Source organism: Doryrhamphus excisus, linkage group LG11 (genome assembly GCF_037039965.1).
Source record: "Doryrhamphus excisus strain RoL-2023G ecotype Guam linkage group LG11, RoL_Dexc_Guam_v1.1, whole genome shotgun sequence".
In the NCBI taxonomy this organism is placed as follows: Eukaryota; Metazoa; Chordata; class Actinopteri; order Syngnathiformes; family Syngnathidae; genus Doryrhamphus; species Doryrhamphus excisus.
In genome coordinates this window covers 16901236-16916078 of record NC_136367.1, presented here as the reverse complement: position 1 = coordinate 16916078, position 14843 = coordinate 16901236, and the positions used below count along the sequence as shown (strand labels likewise).

The window sequence follows — 14843 nt, the reverse complement described above, 5'->3', positions numbered from 1 at the left end:
CTTCGTTTGCCTTCCCCATCACATTTAATAACACGTTTGAACAGACGGTGGCGCTCAATAGCCTCGAGGCGGACAACACAAACGAAGAAGACCCACGACTGGAGAACAGCGGAAACTGCTGTCCTCTGTAGCCTGGACTGAGAAATGGCGGCGTCTGTGTGCCGAGTTGGGAGCACCGTGGGTCGTGTACTAGCCAAAGCCCGTAGTGTGAGTAAGGCTTTGAGTTTGTTTTCAAATTAAAAAGGCGCGTTATATTCTCATAAAGGTCCCAACAAAGTAATTAAATTGCAAAACCTTCCGTAAGTGGTTAACTTGAGTTAGCCGATTAGCATTGGCTAGCTCAGTGTGAATGCAAGGTCAAGCGGCAAATAATACTGTCACAGCTAATTTCTTTCTGCTATTAAGATTATATGGGACGTTTGATTGATACCTTGTATTATCTTGCTTTTATACGTTGTCAGTTTTAAACATTGAACTCACTTCCTTGGTTTGCCCTCAATGTTGCTACGCTTCCTTGCTAACAACTTTAGCAAAGGGGACTCAAGCATTGTCATTCGCGTGTTTTTGTCATTCAAGATGTCTATTCAATCATAATTTAGTCTGTGACTTTGAAGTTTTTACTTTGACACATTAATAACATGAACATGTACACATAATATGACCGAAACATTTCCTTTTTGATTCATTTTTCATAGACAATTGCTGTTTACTTAATGTCCTGCTATTTTTAGATGTAAATATGAATTTAATTGACTTCAATGATATCTCTGATTCTCTTCCCCAACCTCCAGCCCATCCTGCTTTCTCTGAGGCGTGGACAAGCCTCTGTCAGCTATGCCCAAAGCCTGGTTGGAGCCCCTGAAACCCGTCTCACTGCCCTGGATAATGGCCTGAGGGTCGCGTCTGAAGAGACGGGACATGCAACATGCACTGTAAGGACATCACACAATCATATCAATGCAGGGCTTTATGACATTGTGCTTCTTCTCAACTATGCTGTGCACATTTCCTGTTCATTCCAGGTTGGACTATGGATCAGTGCTGGCAGTCGCTATGAAAGCGAAAGAAACAACGGTGCAGGCTTTTTCCTGGAGCACATGGCGTTTAAGGTGGTCATGGATTGATGCATTAACTCAGGGAAGTTGAACATAGTTCAGCAGTTCCATCTTGGTCCTTGCTTCACAGGGAACCAAGAAGCATCCTCAGGCTGCCTTGGAGCAGGAGGTGGAGTCTATGGGCGCTCACTTGAGTGCTTACACCTCCCGGGAGCACACTGCATACTACATGAAGACCCTGGCGAAAGACCTGCCTAAAGGTAACGTTAGATCAGTGAAGCTTTAGTGTGTGGTTTTTTAGGCAGGAGTTTGAACACATGCGTTCCCTCAGCTGTGGAGCTGCTGTCAGAGGTGGTGCAGAGCTGCTCACTCACTGAGGCGGAGCTTGAGCAGCAGAGGGGCGTCGTGCTACGTGAACTGGAGGAAGTAGAAGGCAACCTGCAGGAAGTTTGTCTGGACCTGCTGCATGCCACAGCCTTTCAGGGTACCCCTCTGGGTCAGAGTGTACTGGGACCATCCAACAATGCCAGGTAGACCAAAGTTCATCCGATTTGAGAACTATAACAGATTCTTGCATCCGCTCTGTCATGTGGTAAATTAGACAGACCCCGTACATTTCTAATAAACACTATTGTGTATTCTGGAAGAACTCTCACTCGCCAGGACTTAGTGGATTACATCAACAGTCACTACAAGGCCCCACGTATGGTTCTGTCAGCTGCTGGAGGTAGATGATCTTCGTACTACCATACAGTGAGAAGTTTTCTACACATATTAAGCATTCATGTGGTGTCTACCGTGTAGGTGTTAACCATGAGGAGCTGGTTGGTTTGGCCAAAACTCACTTCAGTGGCGTGTCCTTTGAGTACGAGGGAGATGCTGTTCCTGTGTTGTCACCCTGCAGGTTTACAGGAAGTGAGGTGAGATGTTGTTTTTGCAGCGATGCTTAATAATGTGTTATGTTAGTGTTCCTTAAATGTCATGGTGACTCAGAGATGATGAATCCACTCCACCGATGAGTGGTGTATCTTAGTATGTCTAGAACTTGAACCCTTAATTCCAAAATCGCAAATATTTACCAAGTGGGTAGCTTGCAGTGTCAATTTTCACACTAATGCTACTTGAACAGTACTTGTGCACAGGTGGAATTTTTTTTAATGCATAAGGCATATTGTTATTTTCTTCTCTTCAGATCCGCATGCGTGATGATGCTCTACCTCTGGCACACATCGCCATCGCTGTGGAGGGGGCCAGTGCTGCCAGCCCCGATATTGTGCCTCTCATGGTGGCTAACGCAATCATTGGAAGCTACGACCTCACCTACGGTGGTGGAAAGGTTTGGCATCTTTATTTTTGGCATGGTCTCCAAAAAAACATAATTGCACATTCCCCTTTAAGCTTTGCCCACTTGAGACTGACTATGTGTTGAGTGGCCATTATGGAGGGGTAAATCAATATACTCTCTGTAAACCTGAGTCGGGGGGGTTTCATCCCTGCCTCCGGACCTGTTGGGAGGAACATCTGCAATACAAGTAGAAGTTGAGATTTTCGTTACATATTTTCTACCAAATTATTAAAAACGTACAAACGCTGCTTTAATTTGTAACTACTTAATAGAAAACTGGACGTCCGGGGGAATTTTGCGCATGAACACATTTCTTTACCTTTTCAGTGCATTGTTAATGAGAGAAAAGTATGAGCTAGCTAACAATGCATGTCATGGGACCTACCAGTTTTGGTGCAAAACAGTGTTCCATTGACATAACTGACCTGTATATTAACCATGCTACAGTAATATTGTTATGGTAGCAGCTAACACGAAAAACTATACTTATCTTACACAACGACTCGCTAGCCGCTCGTCTCGGCATCATTCCCAGACAAAACTGTGGATACCTAGCTCTCAATTTCGCTACGACTCGACAAGATGCTTGTTAGCCGTCAGCATATTTTACCTGGGGACTGGAGCACACGTCTTGTGCTGGAAGACGCAGCCATCCCATTGAGAGCCGATATGTAAGTGCTGTCGTTTCTATGCTGCTGCTTTTGTTGCTGTTGGAAGTAGCATAAACTCCTGGGCTCAATGCCCCTAAGAAAGACGTTTTGGTAATGTTTTATAATCATCAAAATACGGCAAGATACTTTAAGTATTACACGTTATCAGAGTATTTCTTAATGCATGATGACAGCATACCATGATCATATCAGGCCATAAAACCTTGTTAGAGGGTTTCGTTGTTGAAATCAGTGTATCCCAATGGTGTGCATTGTTGGCTAGCTCATATTGACTCGTTTTGTCTTGTTAAATGCACTGAAAGGGGAAAGAGGTGTTTGTGTTTCACATAACGATTGTGGGTGATGGGCACAATTTTTCTTGTCTGTGAAATGTTGGTGGAACACGTTACAAGAATTAAAAATGTATTCTAGCATCCAGAAGTATTTTTTATTGTTTTCATGGTTGTCAATGTTCCTGATTTGATCTCATTGATTTTTTTTGTATTGATCAGTACGTCCTTTCCTTGTTCACTTGTAGCACCTGAGCAGCCGTCTGGCCCGCCTGGCAGTGGAGGAAAACCTGTGTCACAGCTTCCAGGCCTTCCACTCGTCCTACAGCGACACCGGCCTTCTGGGAATCTACTTTGTGACGGACAGGCATCACATTGATGATATGATGCACTGGTCCCAGAACGCTTGGTCAGAAATGACACACACGCAACACAGTGTGCTCATCTGAACCCCCTTCCCCCAAAACTGAGACTTACTTTGACTCACCCAGGATGAACTTGTGCACCACAGCCACCGAGAGTGATGTCGCAAGAGGCAAGAATGCTCTGAAGGCCAGCCTGGTAGGACAGCTCAACGGTACGGAACGCTGCTTTCATGCACTTTACACACACACACTCAACGACAAGTTTCCATGAATAATCACAAGACTGTTTCTCGTAGGAACAACACCGATTTGCGATGACATCGGCAGGCACATTCTCAACTACGGCCGCCGTATTCCTCTCGCTGAGTGGGACGCAAGGATTGATGTGAGTCGCTCAGACACGGAGGATTTAGCTGACGCGTGCTTGCTTGACTACGCATGCTTTCTTTTCAGGCCGTGACCCCCAGGATGGTACGTGACGTGTGCTCCAAGTACATCTACGACAAGTGTCCTGCTGTGGCTGCTGTCGGTGAGTTTGAGTTCCCCTTTCATGTCTTTGAGTTTGCTTCTTTTCCTCTCATCGTCCTCCCCTCCTGCCCCCTCTCCGTCAGGGCCCGTCGAGCAGCTTCCCGACTACAACAGAATGCGCAGTGCCATGTACTGGCTCAGGTTTTAACTTTCATTGTGACGTTGCTTCATTTTTGCTCCTCTCACCGAGGATGGTCCACCCGCGCTGTCTGTCTTTCAAACACGTCTTTTATCATGCACGCTGGTAGCCACTAAGCCAACAGTAAAAATGGGCGGACGTACTGTAAACATCGTAAATGCAACCAGTGTGGAGCAACAATATATTTATCATTTCTGTAAGATTTGTTTCTGTCCTATTGTACATAACAGAAGCTCTCATTCTGATGAAAATAAAAACAAAATCTGCACACCTATTATTCTTTCATTTTTATTTGAATTTTTTTTTTCCTCTTAACTTCATTAGCAACCTCTCAACATCGATTAGAGCGTGAGACTTGAAAGGAAAAAAAAAACGCTAAGTAGTCATGCCTGACCAGCCGTGAACCTCCCCACACGTCACCGCATACTGATGTTGACGTCACTTTTCACTGTTCCAACTGATGAGATCTTACATGGATGATAGACCAGACCGTAGATGACGTCATCTAATGTCAATATGTGGTCACGCTGTGTGACAAGAGATGCGACTGGTACACATGAGCGTTTGTTACGACGATGGGTGACATATGTGCACTCCATGTTTGTTTATCTGTGGACATCCGCAATGATTCCTTTTGCTTCAGGAGCCCCGAGGGCCCGGCCAGCGTGTAATATTTGAGTCATTAGTGAGATGAGGACCGCTCCAGTGACGGACTGGAATGGAGGTGAATAAGAGAAGGAGGTACTGCATCCTTGTACTTTTCCAGGGGGCATTTTTCTTTTTTACTTTAGTTTGACGCACACTTCTCCTTTACGAAACTATATATGACAGCAAGCAGCACACACGTTGAAATATGATATCATTGAATGACTTTATTCCAAGTGAACGTCACACAAAAGCACACGGTTGCCTTTTTGAAAGTGGTTCAGCAGTCGTTGCTTATCGGCCTAATGAAGCCTCGGAAATATCTTTGCAGTATTTGGGAATGCTCTTTCAAGTAGAACGGCTTCTTTTAGAATTTGTGATGTAAGCAGCCTCACTTGGGGTTCGGGAGAAATCTCCGAGGTCTGACAGGTTAACAGGAAATGTCCCATTGATTAAACATTGTGCTTCTGTGCAAGAGCAAACGGAGTAACTAAACTAAAGCGTGTCCACAAGAATACAGATATTTTAAAAACGCTTATTTGTCTATGCATTTTGGCGTTTCAGGCAGCGGCAGACAAGTTGAAAAAAAAGAATGTCCTTATCATTGTACATCTTATATCCTACTATATTGGATGTACGTTTTAATGCATGACCAAGTCAGCTGGTAACTTTTTTTTCAGGCTTCTGACTGGCCAAAATAAAATGTAAGACGGCGTATTAGGGCCACATTGAAAAACAAACAACCCCTCCCCCCGATATTTCAAGAATAAAATTTAGGACACAAAAAGCCATAAATTTACGAGGAAAAAGTTGTACTTTTTTATAAGAAAAGAAGTTGTAAGAAAATCTTAAATTAACAAGGAAAAAGTTGTGAATTTACGAGAAAAAAAAGTCATAAATTACCTTTGGAAAAAGGACAAAAAATTACAAAGTAGTATTAAAATAATGATATATCGACAACTAAATAATCAACTCGTAATATGTGAATGAAAAAAAAATTTTGAGGAAAAAAAGTTGGAAATTTTCCAGGAAAAAAAAGTCTTCAATTTACCAGAATAAAGTTGTGAGTTTTACAGAAAAAGTCATAAATCTAGGAGAAAAAAGTAATAAATCTACAAGAAAAAAAGTTGTACATTAGTGAGAAAAAATGCGTAGATTTTGAAATTTTGATAATACAATCAAAATTTACTAAAAAACCTGTAATATTACGAGAATAAAGTCGTAAATTTATGCGAGAACTCATAGCTTTATGAGGGCTTTTGCTGCCACGTTATAAATAAAAGCTTGAGTACGACATGTAATATTACAACTTCATTCCTGTAATTTTGCGACTTTATTCTAAAAAAAAAAAAAAAAAACTCAGCTTTTTTTCTTCCAAAGTGTCCCTAATAAATACACCAGTTACATGTTCACTCTCAGAAGAATAATATCAATCATGCACACAAATCGGTGATCTCTCTTATCATTGCAATCAATAACAAATGAAATGAAAAGCGAGAGCATTTTAGCGCGGCAGAGATCATATCGACTTCATATTTGGCGTCAGAGGATATTGGTCACTGTTGACTGTCCAATTCTTTACAGGCAAATGATTGTGATTGTGTTATTTTTAGACAACCATTGCAATGAGTGGGGAGGAAATGAGATTAAAAGAAGGGAGGGGGGGGGGCGATGAAGAGGTCCGGCAGTGAAGACGGGGTCGTGCAGGCACTTGAACGTCCGACTGCGTGGACCACAAGTCGCTCTTGTCGCTGGAGTGGAGATACGAGGCGTTTTTTTAGTCATTTATCAAGAACAGGGAGTCCAAGTACTTTTGTCACGTGACCACCCATCCACTAAGTAAGTATAAGTCACTATTCTTAAATCTGATTGGTTAAAGAAGTTGATTATTGTAAAACTGAATATCAAGTGTGCATGTTTGCTAAATTCGATAGCTTTGAAGTAGTTTCCATCCTTTGTCATCATCGCTCTCTGCCCGCCAACAGACTTGCAGCCATGAGAACGGCGCGGCTTTGTTTCTGCCTGCTTCTGCTGCACGCTCAAAGAAGCAGCCCTGCTCTCGCCGGGTTTGACGAGGACGCGGAAAGAGGCACGGCGTCCGTCGACATCGACCGCAGCGGAGTGTTGAACTCATTGCTCCGTTCGGAGCATCGCACGGTTCTCCGGCAAGGGCGCGCCCAGGTGCCAAAGAGAGCCCAGCAGGGCTCCCGTTTCGCCCTGTCCCTTGACGTCCCCACCAGCATCCTCAGCGTCCTCATAGACCTGGCCAAGAACCAGGACTTGAGGACCAAAGCGGCAGCCAATGCAGAACTGATGGCACGGATTGGCAGGAGGAAATAAGAATGGAGGAGAACTGACGCTGTTAGTTGAGGTAGTACTCACTTGTATGTACCATGACATCACTTGTACTCCATAAATGCAACAATATCACATCTGCTCGACTCTTTCATTCCTTCATTGCTCTCATTCTTCTCATCCAAACTCTCCTGCTCGCGTGTGCACGTGTCATGAATCCACACAATGAAACATCACGATAATTCGTATTCATTTCACCCCGCATGGACAAGCAGCAGCGAGCCGTTAAAGGCAAATGAATGCGTCACGGCGATGCCTGATAAACATGACAAAGACACGGCAGGATATTGACCTCGGCCGGGAAGAACGACCTCAGCGTTCATTTCATCCAGGCTTTTGTTCACGATGCTTGTTACATTTGACACTTCTTGGCTATTTTAAGTCTTTATCTGCAACGGAAGACGATCTGCAGCGTGATTCATCGGGGCTCCTGCACTGAGCATGAAATGTGATTCAACAGAGTGAAATAAACTGTTCATCTGATTCATGCTGGAGTTGGCTCTCTTTTTATGGCGCCCATCACCTTGACGCTATCACGGCCTGGCAGACGTATGTATGCACTAAGCGGCAAACGCCACATCATTTGTAGTCTGTATTTGCTACTAAAACTTATATCTATTTCAGTCTACACACTGGTGTGAAAAACTGTTTGCCGCTTTCCTGATTTCTTTTTTTTTTGTCATACTTGAATGTTTCACATCATCAAAGTAATTTAAATATGAGTCAATGACAACACAATTGAACCCAAAATGTAGTTTTTAAATACAAGTGAGAAAAAAAAAATCCAAACCTATATGCCCCTGTGTGGAAAAAGTGATTTCCCCCTCCCAATTGGGACTCCAGCAAACCACAGTGAGAGCCATTATCTATATGCAAACACATGCAACGGTGGTGAACCTTCCCAGGAGAGGCCGCCTATCCAGAAAGACCCCAAAAGCGCAGCGACGACTCATTCAAGAGGTCACAAAAGACCCCGCAACTCTGCATAGCTAGAGTTCCAAGACCAGGATGAAAACCAGTTTTGAAGAAAAAAAAACACTGAGTCTCATCTCAATTTTGCCAGAAAACATCTTGATGATCGGCACCCCCCCGTGACCCTCGTGAGGATAAGCTGTAGAAAATGAAATGAAATGAACATTTTGATTATCCCAGACCTTTGGGAAAATACTCTATTCTGTTTATAAACTGTATCTGTATCTAATTATAATCAATAATAGGATAAATCACAGCATCATTCAAGGAGCTGAAATATTTAAAGTAAAAAGTATCTGTCCCTGTATTTTGTTACTTTGAAATCGATATCAAATTTAGCAGTTACGGTGTTACCTGCCATAGACATAGATGGACGCCACATCGAGCGCTGAGACGTACGTCAACGTCGCTGCCATATTGGGTGGGTCAAGGCTGCTGTAAATGAATACAGGTAAATGTACTCGCTAATATACTTGGAAAACAGTTGGGCAGCAAAGTGGTGCCTAACTGTTTCCCAAGTATACTAGTGCGTGTGTGAATGTATGAACGAGATTAATTAAGTTATATTTTTGTAGAAAGGCCCCTTTTGAAAGTAAGTAAATTTCGTAGTATTCATTTACAGCGCAGCCGTGACCCATCCAATATGGCGGCGACGTTGACGTATAGCAGAAGTGGACAAACCCACTCCATGCGGCGTCTATCTATTATGGTTCGCTGCACTCAAGAAAAAAATTGCAAGTTCCGGTCAGGACCGGACGTCACGTGACTTGTAGCAATCAACCAGTCGTAAACATTAGCCAGGTGTTCTCAATTAGCACCGAATCTGGCTCTACCTAACAGCACATCGTCTGGTAAGTGCGTTCATTTATATATTTTATACCTCGTTTGTTACATTTTGTTTCACAATATGCAGATAATTTAATATCGTCTTTGTTCTTTTAAAATAAGCAAACAAAACCACACACGATAATGACAAACAAACCAGAACCAAACCCCATTTCCTCCCCTCCTATGTTCATTTTCCACATTTTTTTCAAGTTATATATAGCATTTTTATAGTGTGGCAAAGTTGAATTAAGTATTGTAGCATGACCTTTTCTCTATTTACCAGCGTAATACCACACACTGAACATTCTGTGCATATTTATCAGTACATATTTACCTGTACTATCTTTTCCTACTCGGTTATTTATTAAATGTGTGAGAGTAAAAGATGTTCTGTTCACGTGGAACCTTTTGGACTGTTGGCTTTGCATCCTACTCTTTTGGCATCTACACAAAAATTGAGAAATTGGGTTTTTTTTTAAGGATATGGACTTTCATCTGATCACGCTATTGCCTTTTTGGACCCTATGGTTGACCTTACAGTATACCTAAATAAAGTACACACTATCATGTATGGCTTTCCGATCATATTTGAAGGAACTGGTTTTGAGATCGTAGCTCAAATTTTAATTAACGCATGTAAGAAATACCGGCCAGGTACACAACCTAGATCGAACTATATGCAATATTTTGGCTAGCATATGTTGCTAATAGGGTTTTCAAAACAAAAAAAAATATTTCTCAGTTATCAATGAGTATAATTGGTGTAAATTAGCCACTCCCTGCTGTCTCGTAGATTTTTGTGTCCACATACACAAGCGATCAATACAAAACATAAATTCATTCATTCATTTTCTACCGCTTGTCTTCACGAGGGTCACGGAGGTGCTGGAGCTTATCCCAGCTGTCTTCAGGCGAGAGGCGGGGTACACCCTGGACTGGTGGCCAGCCAATCACAGGGCACATATAGACAAACAACCATTCACACTCACATTCATACCTATGGACAATTTGGAGTCGCCAATTAACCTAGCATGTTTTTGGAATGTGGGAGGAAACCGGAGTACCCGGAGAAAACCCACGCATGCACGGGGAGAACATGCAAACTCCACACAGAGATGGCCGAGGGTGGAATTGAACTCGGCTCTACTAGCTGTGTGGCCTGCATGCTAACCACTTGGTCAACGTGCAGCCCCAATACAAAACAATACCAACCAAACACCACAGCCAAAGTTTTTTTTTTTAACATTCTTATTGTTTTCATGACATGTAAATCAAATGAGTTATGGTGTGACAGCAATGTCAAATATTGATGAAAAAAATGCTCTGCTTTTATTAATGGTGTTTCAATATTGCACAGTGTCGTCTTACGTATGTTTCAATACCAGTGACATAAGATGTGGCTAAATAAAAGCAGAAATGTGTTTAAAGTTTGTTGAACTTTGCACACATTTGAATCCAAGGCGGTCATGGGGGAGGGACCAAGGTGTTGCTCAATGACACTGACGGCATGCAACTTGCTCAACAGCGGGACAAGGTTCAGCGGCCAGCTGTCTCATTTGTCTGGCTTCTCCCAGCTTCAACCACCAGTTCAGCACAGAGGCAACCACAACCAGGATTATTTCCAGGATCATTCTGGAGAGCCGTGCCAGTCTTTCTTGGCGTAAGCGTTTTGTTATTGTCTACATTATAAATTACATGACCAGTACTGACTTTTATGGTGCTCATTCCACGATTGGTGATTACAGGTTGTGGAGCTCTCTGAGCAGCGATGGATTATGCCATGAAGTCTCTCAGCCTCTTGACCCCAGCTACCTTCTCCAAGTAATAAAAAAAAAAACACATTTAAATTAAAGAGATGAGTCACCCCCCCCTTTTTATTTTTCATCAGATGTGTGACTGCTAGCATGTCAGCCAGTGCCTCCATGACACATCAGCTTCTGTCCGGCCGAGCATCTCGACCAAAGCCTTTCCGTGTGACTAATGCTGACCGCAGCTTGAAGAAGGGCATCATGGCTGATGCGCTAGACGACCTCATCAACAAGGTTAGCAAAGAGGCTTGAATATTTCAAGGCAGCGGTGTTCAAACTTACATTTCACGTTTTTAGTCTCAACCTTTTCAGCTTTTTTTTTACCTTTTTGCCCTGATCTTGCATGACTTGCATCCCAAATGTGGTCTGCCCAGTTTCAGTTTGTCGCTATTGGTGACAGAGTATTAGTGTTGGTATCATTTCAGCTTCTTTTCTTGCTATTTTTTTGAGTAATCTTGTTAAATTGTAGTTTTAGAATGTGCTGTGGACCCCAAATTCCCCCCCGGGCCACACTTTGGACACCCCTGACTAAAGGTGTTAAGAGAGAAGGGAAGTAAAGGACCACTAATTGATGTTGGGTACACTTTTTCGGGCCGCATGTTGGCTACACAGTCAGGAGATCGGGAAGACCTGGGTTCGATTCTCCGTTTGGGAGTTTTAGCGTGCCTGGGTTTAATCCGGTTTCCTCCCACATTCCAAAAACACGCTAGGTTAATTGGTGACTCCAAATTGTCCATAGGTATGAATGTGAGTGTGAATGGTTGTTTGTCTATCTGTGCCCTGTGATTGGCTGGCGACCAGTCCAGGGTGTATCCTGCTTTCTGTCCAAAATCAGCTGGGATAGACTCCAGCATACTCCTGTGACCCTAATGAGGATAAGCGGCATAAAAGATGGATGGTATACAGTTTGTCATATTTCAGCCTATATTTTTGGACTGTGCTTGACTGTGATGGGTATACGGGTATTAAGTTTCAATCATTCATTCATTTTCTACCGCTTATCCTCACGAGGGTCGTGGGGGTGCTGGAGCCTACCCAACCTGTCTTTGGGCGAGAGGTGGGGTACACTCTGGACTGGTTGCCAGCCAACCACAGGGCACATATAGACAAACAACCATTCACATTCATACTTAAGTTTATTATGCCATTTTTAGTACTTGCATGCCCGTGTCCCTATCTGTGCAAAGTTGCTGGATATGTGAATTTCTCTCTCCTATCTCGCAATTATATCACCCATTTTGTCCATGTGAGCCACTTCATGACGGTGATCCATTTACGACTCAGGTGAGCGACTCGTTAAATGTGCTGTGTGCCAGTGGACTGGTGCTGGATGAAGATGGAACATGTGTGGACACACAGGAGTTCTTCCTGACGCTGCCGGAAAACACGGTCCTCATGGTGCTGGAGAAGGGACAGAAGTGGACCCCATTTCAGGTACGGCGTATGATCAGCCACTAGATGGCACTGCAGCTCAGCTGCCTGTGATGCTGATTGAAGAGAATCATTGTGCCACTTTAATAACATGAAAAATCTATAGAGATGCGTGGAAGTATTTTTATATACACATCCTTCATAGTAAATGTCATAAAATGCCACTTTTCACCCACTAGTGGCATTTCCAGTCCCATCATATGAGACCTGTTGACTGACCCGTTCCATTCCCAGAGCGTCAATGTCTGCAGCCCTTTTGATGTGAGTCTTTCTCCAGAACAGCCCGTCCAGAGACGAGCTCAGCAAGTGCAGGTTGAGGCCTCGGACTGATGTGGCCAAGCTGACCTTTGACCTCTACAAGAACAACCCCAACGATTTCATTGGCTGCTTGAATGTCAAAGCGACACTGTACGGTGTTTACTCGGTCTCCTATGACCTCCGCTGTTATGCCGCCAAGAGGATGTTGAAGTGAGTGAATGTTTTTTTTTTTTTTGTGTAAAACACACAAATATGAAACGGTGTTAAAAAGAAGTACAGGCCATAATCTTAAATATTTGGACTCCAATGCAAATGATTTTTTTTCTACTCTGCAGGTACTGCACATGTGCTGCACAATAGTATTTGTAACAATCATCTGGCAGTGAAAATACAATCATCCATTGCTCTCTGCACCTGTGTGGGTGGCAGCTTTGAAATAGGTTTGATTTTACTGAGATTAATTTTTGTGAGGAGTTATGTCATCAGCAAAGAGATGTGCAGGGTTCCAGCTTTGGCACGGACCTTGTAGAGGAGGATTATATTTTAGAATTGTTTGTGCCCCGACACTGAAGTACACACCATTTGTCTCAAACATGAGATGAGAAATACTGAAATCTGTCTGTTGTTTTCAAGGGAGGCTTTGCGGTGGACCATCTTCTCCATGCAGGCCACCGGCCACATCCTGCTGGGTTCCTCCTGGTACATCGAGCAGCTTCTGGAGGACTGTGAGGGGAGAGTAGAGAAGAGGTTGGTCCTGCCTCGGGAAGGCAGAATCGGGCAGCTGCAGAGCTTGCTGCTGGGTCGAGCCGCCTACTGAGGTTGAACTCTGCATGTCAGCTTTCCCTGCCAGAGCATCTGACACCGTACGAGCGTCTTATCTCAGACACTTTCCTATAGCTGAAGAAGCAGCAGCAGCTGCAACAATATCAATCTTGTTGGATGTCAAATGTCATCCTGTGTGGAGAGTAAATAAAACTTAGCACTTTTAATGTAAACCCCTATATGTGTGGCCGAGTGGTCCAGCTGGCTCTCCGGTGCGTTCACTGTCCTGTGGAGGAGCACCAAAGTAAACGTTACATTAGCGGCCCAAGTGCCAATTTGACCATCTAGTCAAAAAAATGCTGCACAAATGTGACTCAGAAGTCGGTGTACTCCTTTTTAATGTGTGTTGTAATGCTGATGTAAGATGATGGAATAAATGGCTGATCTTATTTAGCTTGTAAGCAAATGTATATAATGCAGATACAATATGAATTTTGCGCATTTTGTATTTGTTTGAAATTGCTTTATATTAAACTTTGACTTATCTGCATATGCACAGAAAACATTCCGGGTAGAGCGTCTCATCTCATTGGCCGTTTCATCCGAGTGCAAGCTGGTTATTGCAACTATTAGAGGTTGGCATTTTCAAAATGTCTCCTGTCAGGTCTTCCTCAAGCACTGAAGTATAGTATAGACATAGTATAATATGGTATAGACCAAAGGTCTCAAACACGCGGCCCGTGGGCCAAATGTGGCCCGCAGGACACTAGTTTGAGGCCCCTGCCTTGATATGAAAGTTTGATATGGATGCTGTATGGTATCATGTACCCAGAAAAAATCATTACGTTTGATTAATGTTCATGTTAAAGGTTAAATAACTGTTAATAGTTATCCTCCCTATCAGTGTGGAAGTGGTAAGTTTTTGGCTATTGAAGTTTAAAGGAAATAACTTGAAGGCTACCGTTTAGGTCGCTAGCTCTCTAGTTTGCGAGTTAGCATGTGTCTCAAGACCCTGCAGTTGCGCAATATGTTGTAAATAAAAAGAGTATAAATGTGACTATAGTCGTGTTTTGTCATGTCTACAGGGCTCTAATGCTTTGTTCATTTTAATGTGAAAAAAATAATTTGTCTGCCGCCAACTATATGTGGTTTCTTAATTTTAATTTGCTGTTTAATTATTATATTTATTTATTACTGATTGATTTTGAAAAATTAAGATATTTGAGAACAGTGGAATGTTTTATCAGAGCTTTTATTGTAGAAAATCTGAACCAAAGTTTGTATATTTTTCTGTTTTTAATAAATGTGTTTTTTTGGGGGGGGGGCTGATGCGGCCTAGCCTTGCCCAGACCCTAGCTCCAGTGGCCCCCAGGTAAATTGATTTTGAGACCCCTGGTATAGACAGACATTTG

General features: G+C 42.9%; 3 protein-coding genes and 1 non-coding gene across 4 annotated transcripts; all 4 read left to right on the top strand.

Annotated features, from left to right (window-relative positions):
• The first annotated feature begins 57 nt into the window (after positions 1-57).
• On the top strand, positions 58-4646 carry uqcrc1 (ubiquinol-cytochrome c reductase core protein 1). Its single transcript, XM_058068893.2, has 13 exons — positions 58-207; positions 792-932; positions 1023-1109; positions 1186-1315; positions 1387-1585; positions 1703-1782; positions 1860-1975; positions 2248-2391; positions 3589-3749; positions 3832-3917; positions 4002-4090; positions 4159-4234; positions 4317-4646. The coding sequence occupies exons 1-13, from the start codon at positions 145-147 to the stop codon at positions 4379-4381; spliced, it is 1437 nt and encodes a 478-aa protein (XP_057924876.2). The 5' UTR covers positions 58-144; the 3' UTR covers positions 4382-4646.
• LOC131101802 (small nucleolar RNA SNORA26) lies at positions 2456-2578 on the top strand. The gene has a single exon (XR_009119311.2). It is a non-coding gene; the product is annotated as a small nucleolar RNA SNORA26 (small nucleolar RNA).
• Positions 4647-6701: 2055 nt separating the features above from the next.
• LOC131137303 (urocortin-3) lies at positions 6702-7838 on the top strand. Its single transcript, XM_058085073.2, has 2 exons — positions 6702-6856; positions 7003-7838. The coding sequence occupies exon 2, from the start codon at positions 7013-7015 to the stop codon at positions 7355-7357; it is 345 nt and encodes a 114-aa protein (XP_057941056.2). The 5' UTR covers positions 6702-6856; positions 7003-7012; the 3' UTR covers positions 7358-7838.
• Positions 7839-10675: 2837 nt separating this feature from the next.
• Positions 10676-13999, top strand: cidec (cell death inducing DFFA like effector c). Its single transcript, XM_058077125.2, has 6 exons — positions 10676-10832; positions 10918-10993; positions 11061-11214; positions 12265-12414; positions 12689-12879; positions 13303-13999. The coding sequence occupies exons 2-6, from the start codon at positions 10941-10943 to the stop codon at positions 13484-13486; spliced, it is 732 nt and encodes a 243-aa protein (XP_057933108.1). The 5' UTR covers positions 10676-10832; positions 10918-10940; the 3' UTR covers positions 13487-13999.
• Positions 14000-14843: the final 844 nt, after the last annotated feature.

Excerpts from the sequence above, each read along its gene's own strand:
- uqcrc1 (XM_058068893.2), top strand. The coding sequence starts at position 145 with ATGGCGGCGTCTGTGTGCCGAGTTGGGAGCACCGTGGGTCGTGTACTA. Across the intron at positions 1,976-2,247 it reads GCAGGTTTACAGGAAGTGAG|ATCCGCATGCGTGATGATGC; the intron begins GTGAGATGTTGT and ends TCTTCTCTTCAG. Across the intron at positions 3,918-4,001 it reads CCTGGTAGGACAGCTCAACG|GAACAACACCGATTTGCGAT; the intron begins GTACGGAACGCT and ends TGTTTCTCGTAG.
- LOC131137303 (XM_058085073.2), top strand. The coding sequence starts at position 7,013 with ATGAGAACGGCGCGGCTTTGTTTCTGCCTGCTTCTGCTGCACGCTCAA.
- cidec (XM_058077125.2), top strand. The coding sequence starts at position 10,941 with ATGGATTATGCCATGAAGTCTCTCAGCCTCTTGACCCCAGCTACCTTC. Across the intron at positions 10,994-11,060 it reads ACCCCAGCTACCTTCTCCAA|ATGTGTGACTGCTAGCATGT; the intron begins GTAATAAAAAAA and ends ATTTTTCATCAG. Across the intron at positions 12,415-12,688 it reads AGAAGTGGACCCCATTTCAG|AACAGCCCGTCCAGAGACGA; the intron begins GTACGGCGTATG and ends GTCTTTCTCCAG.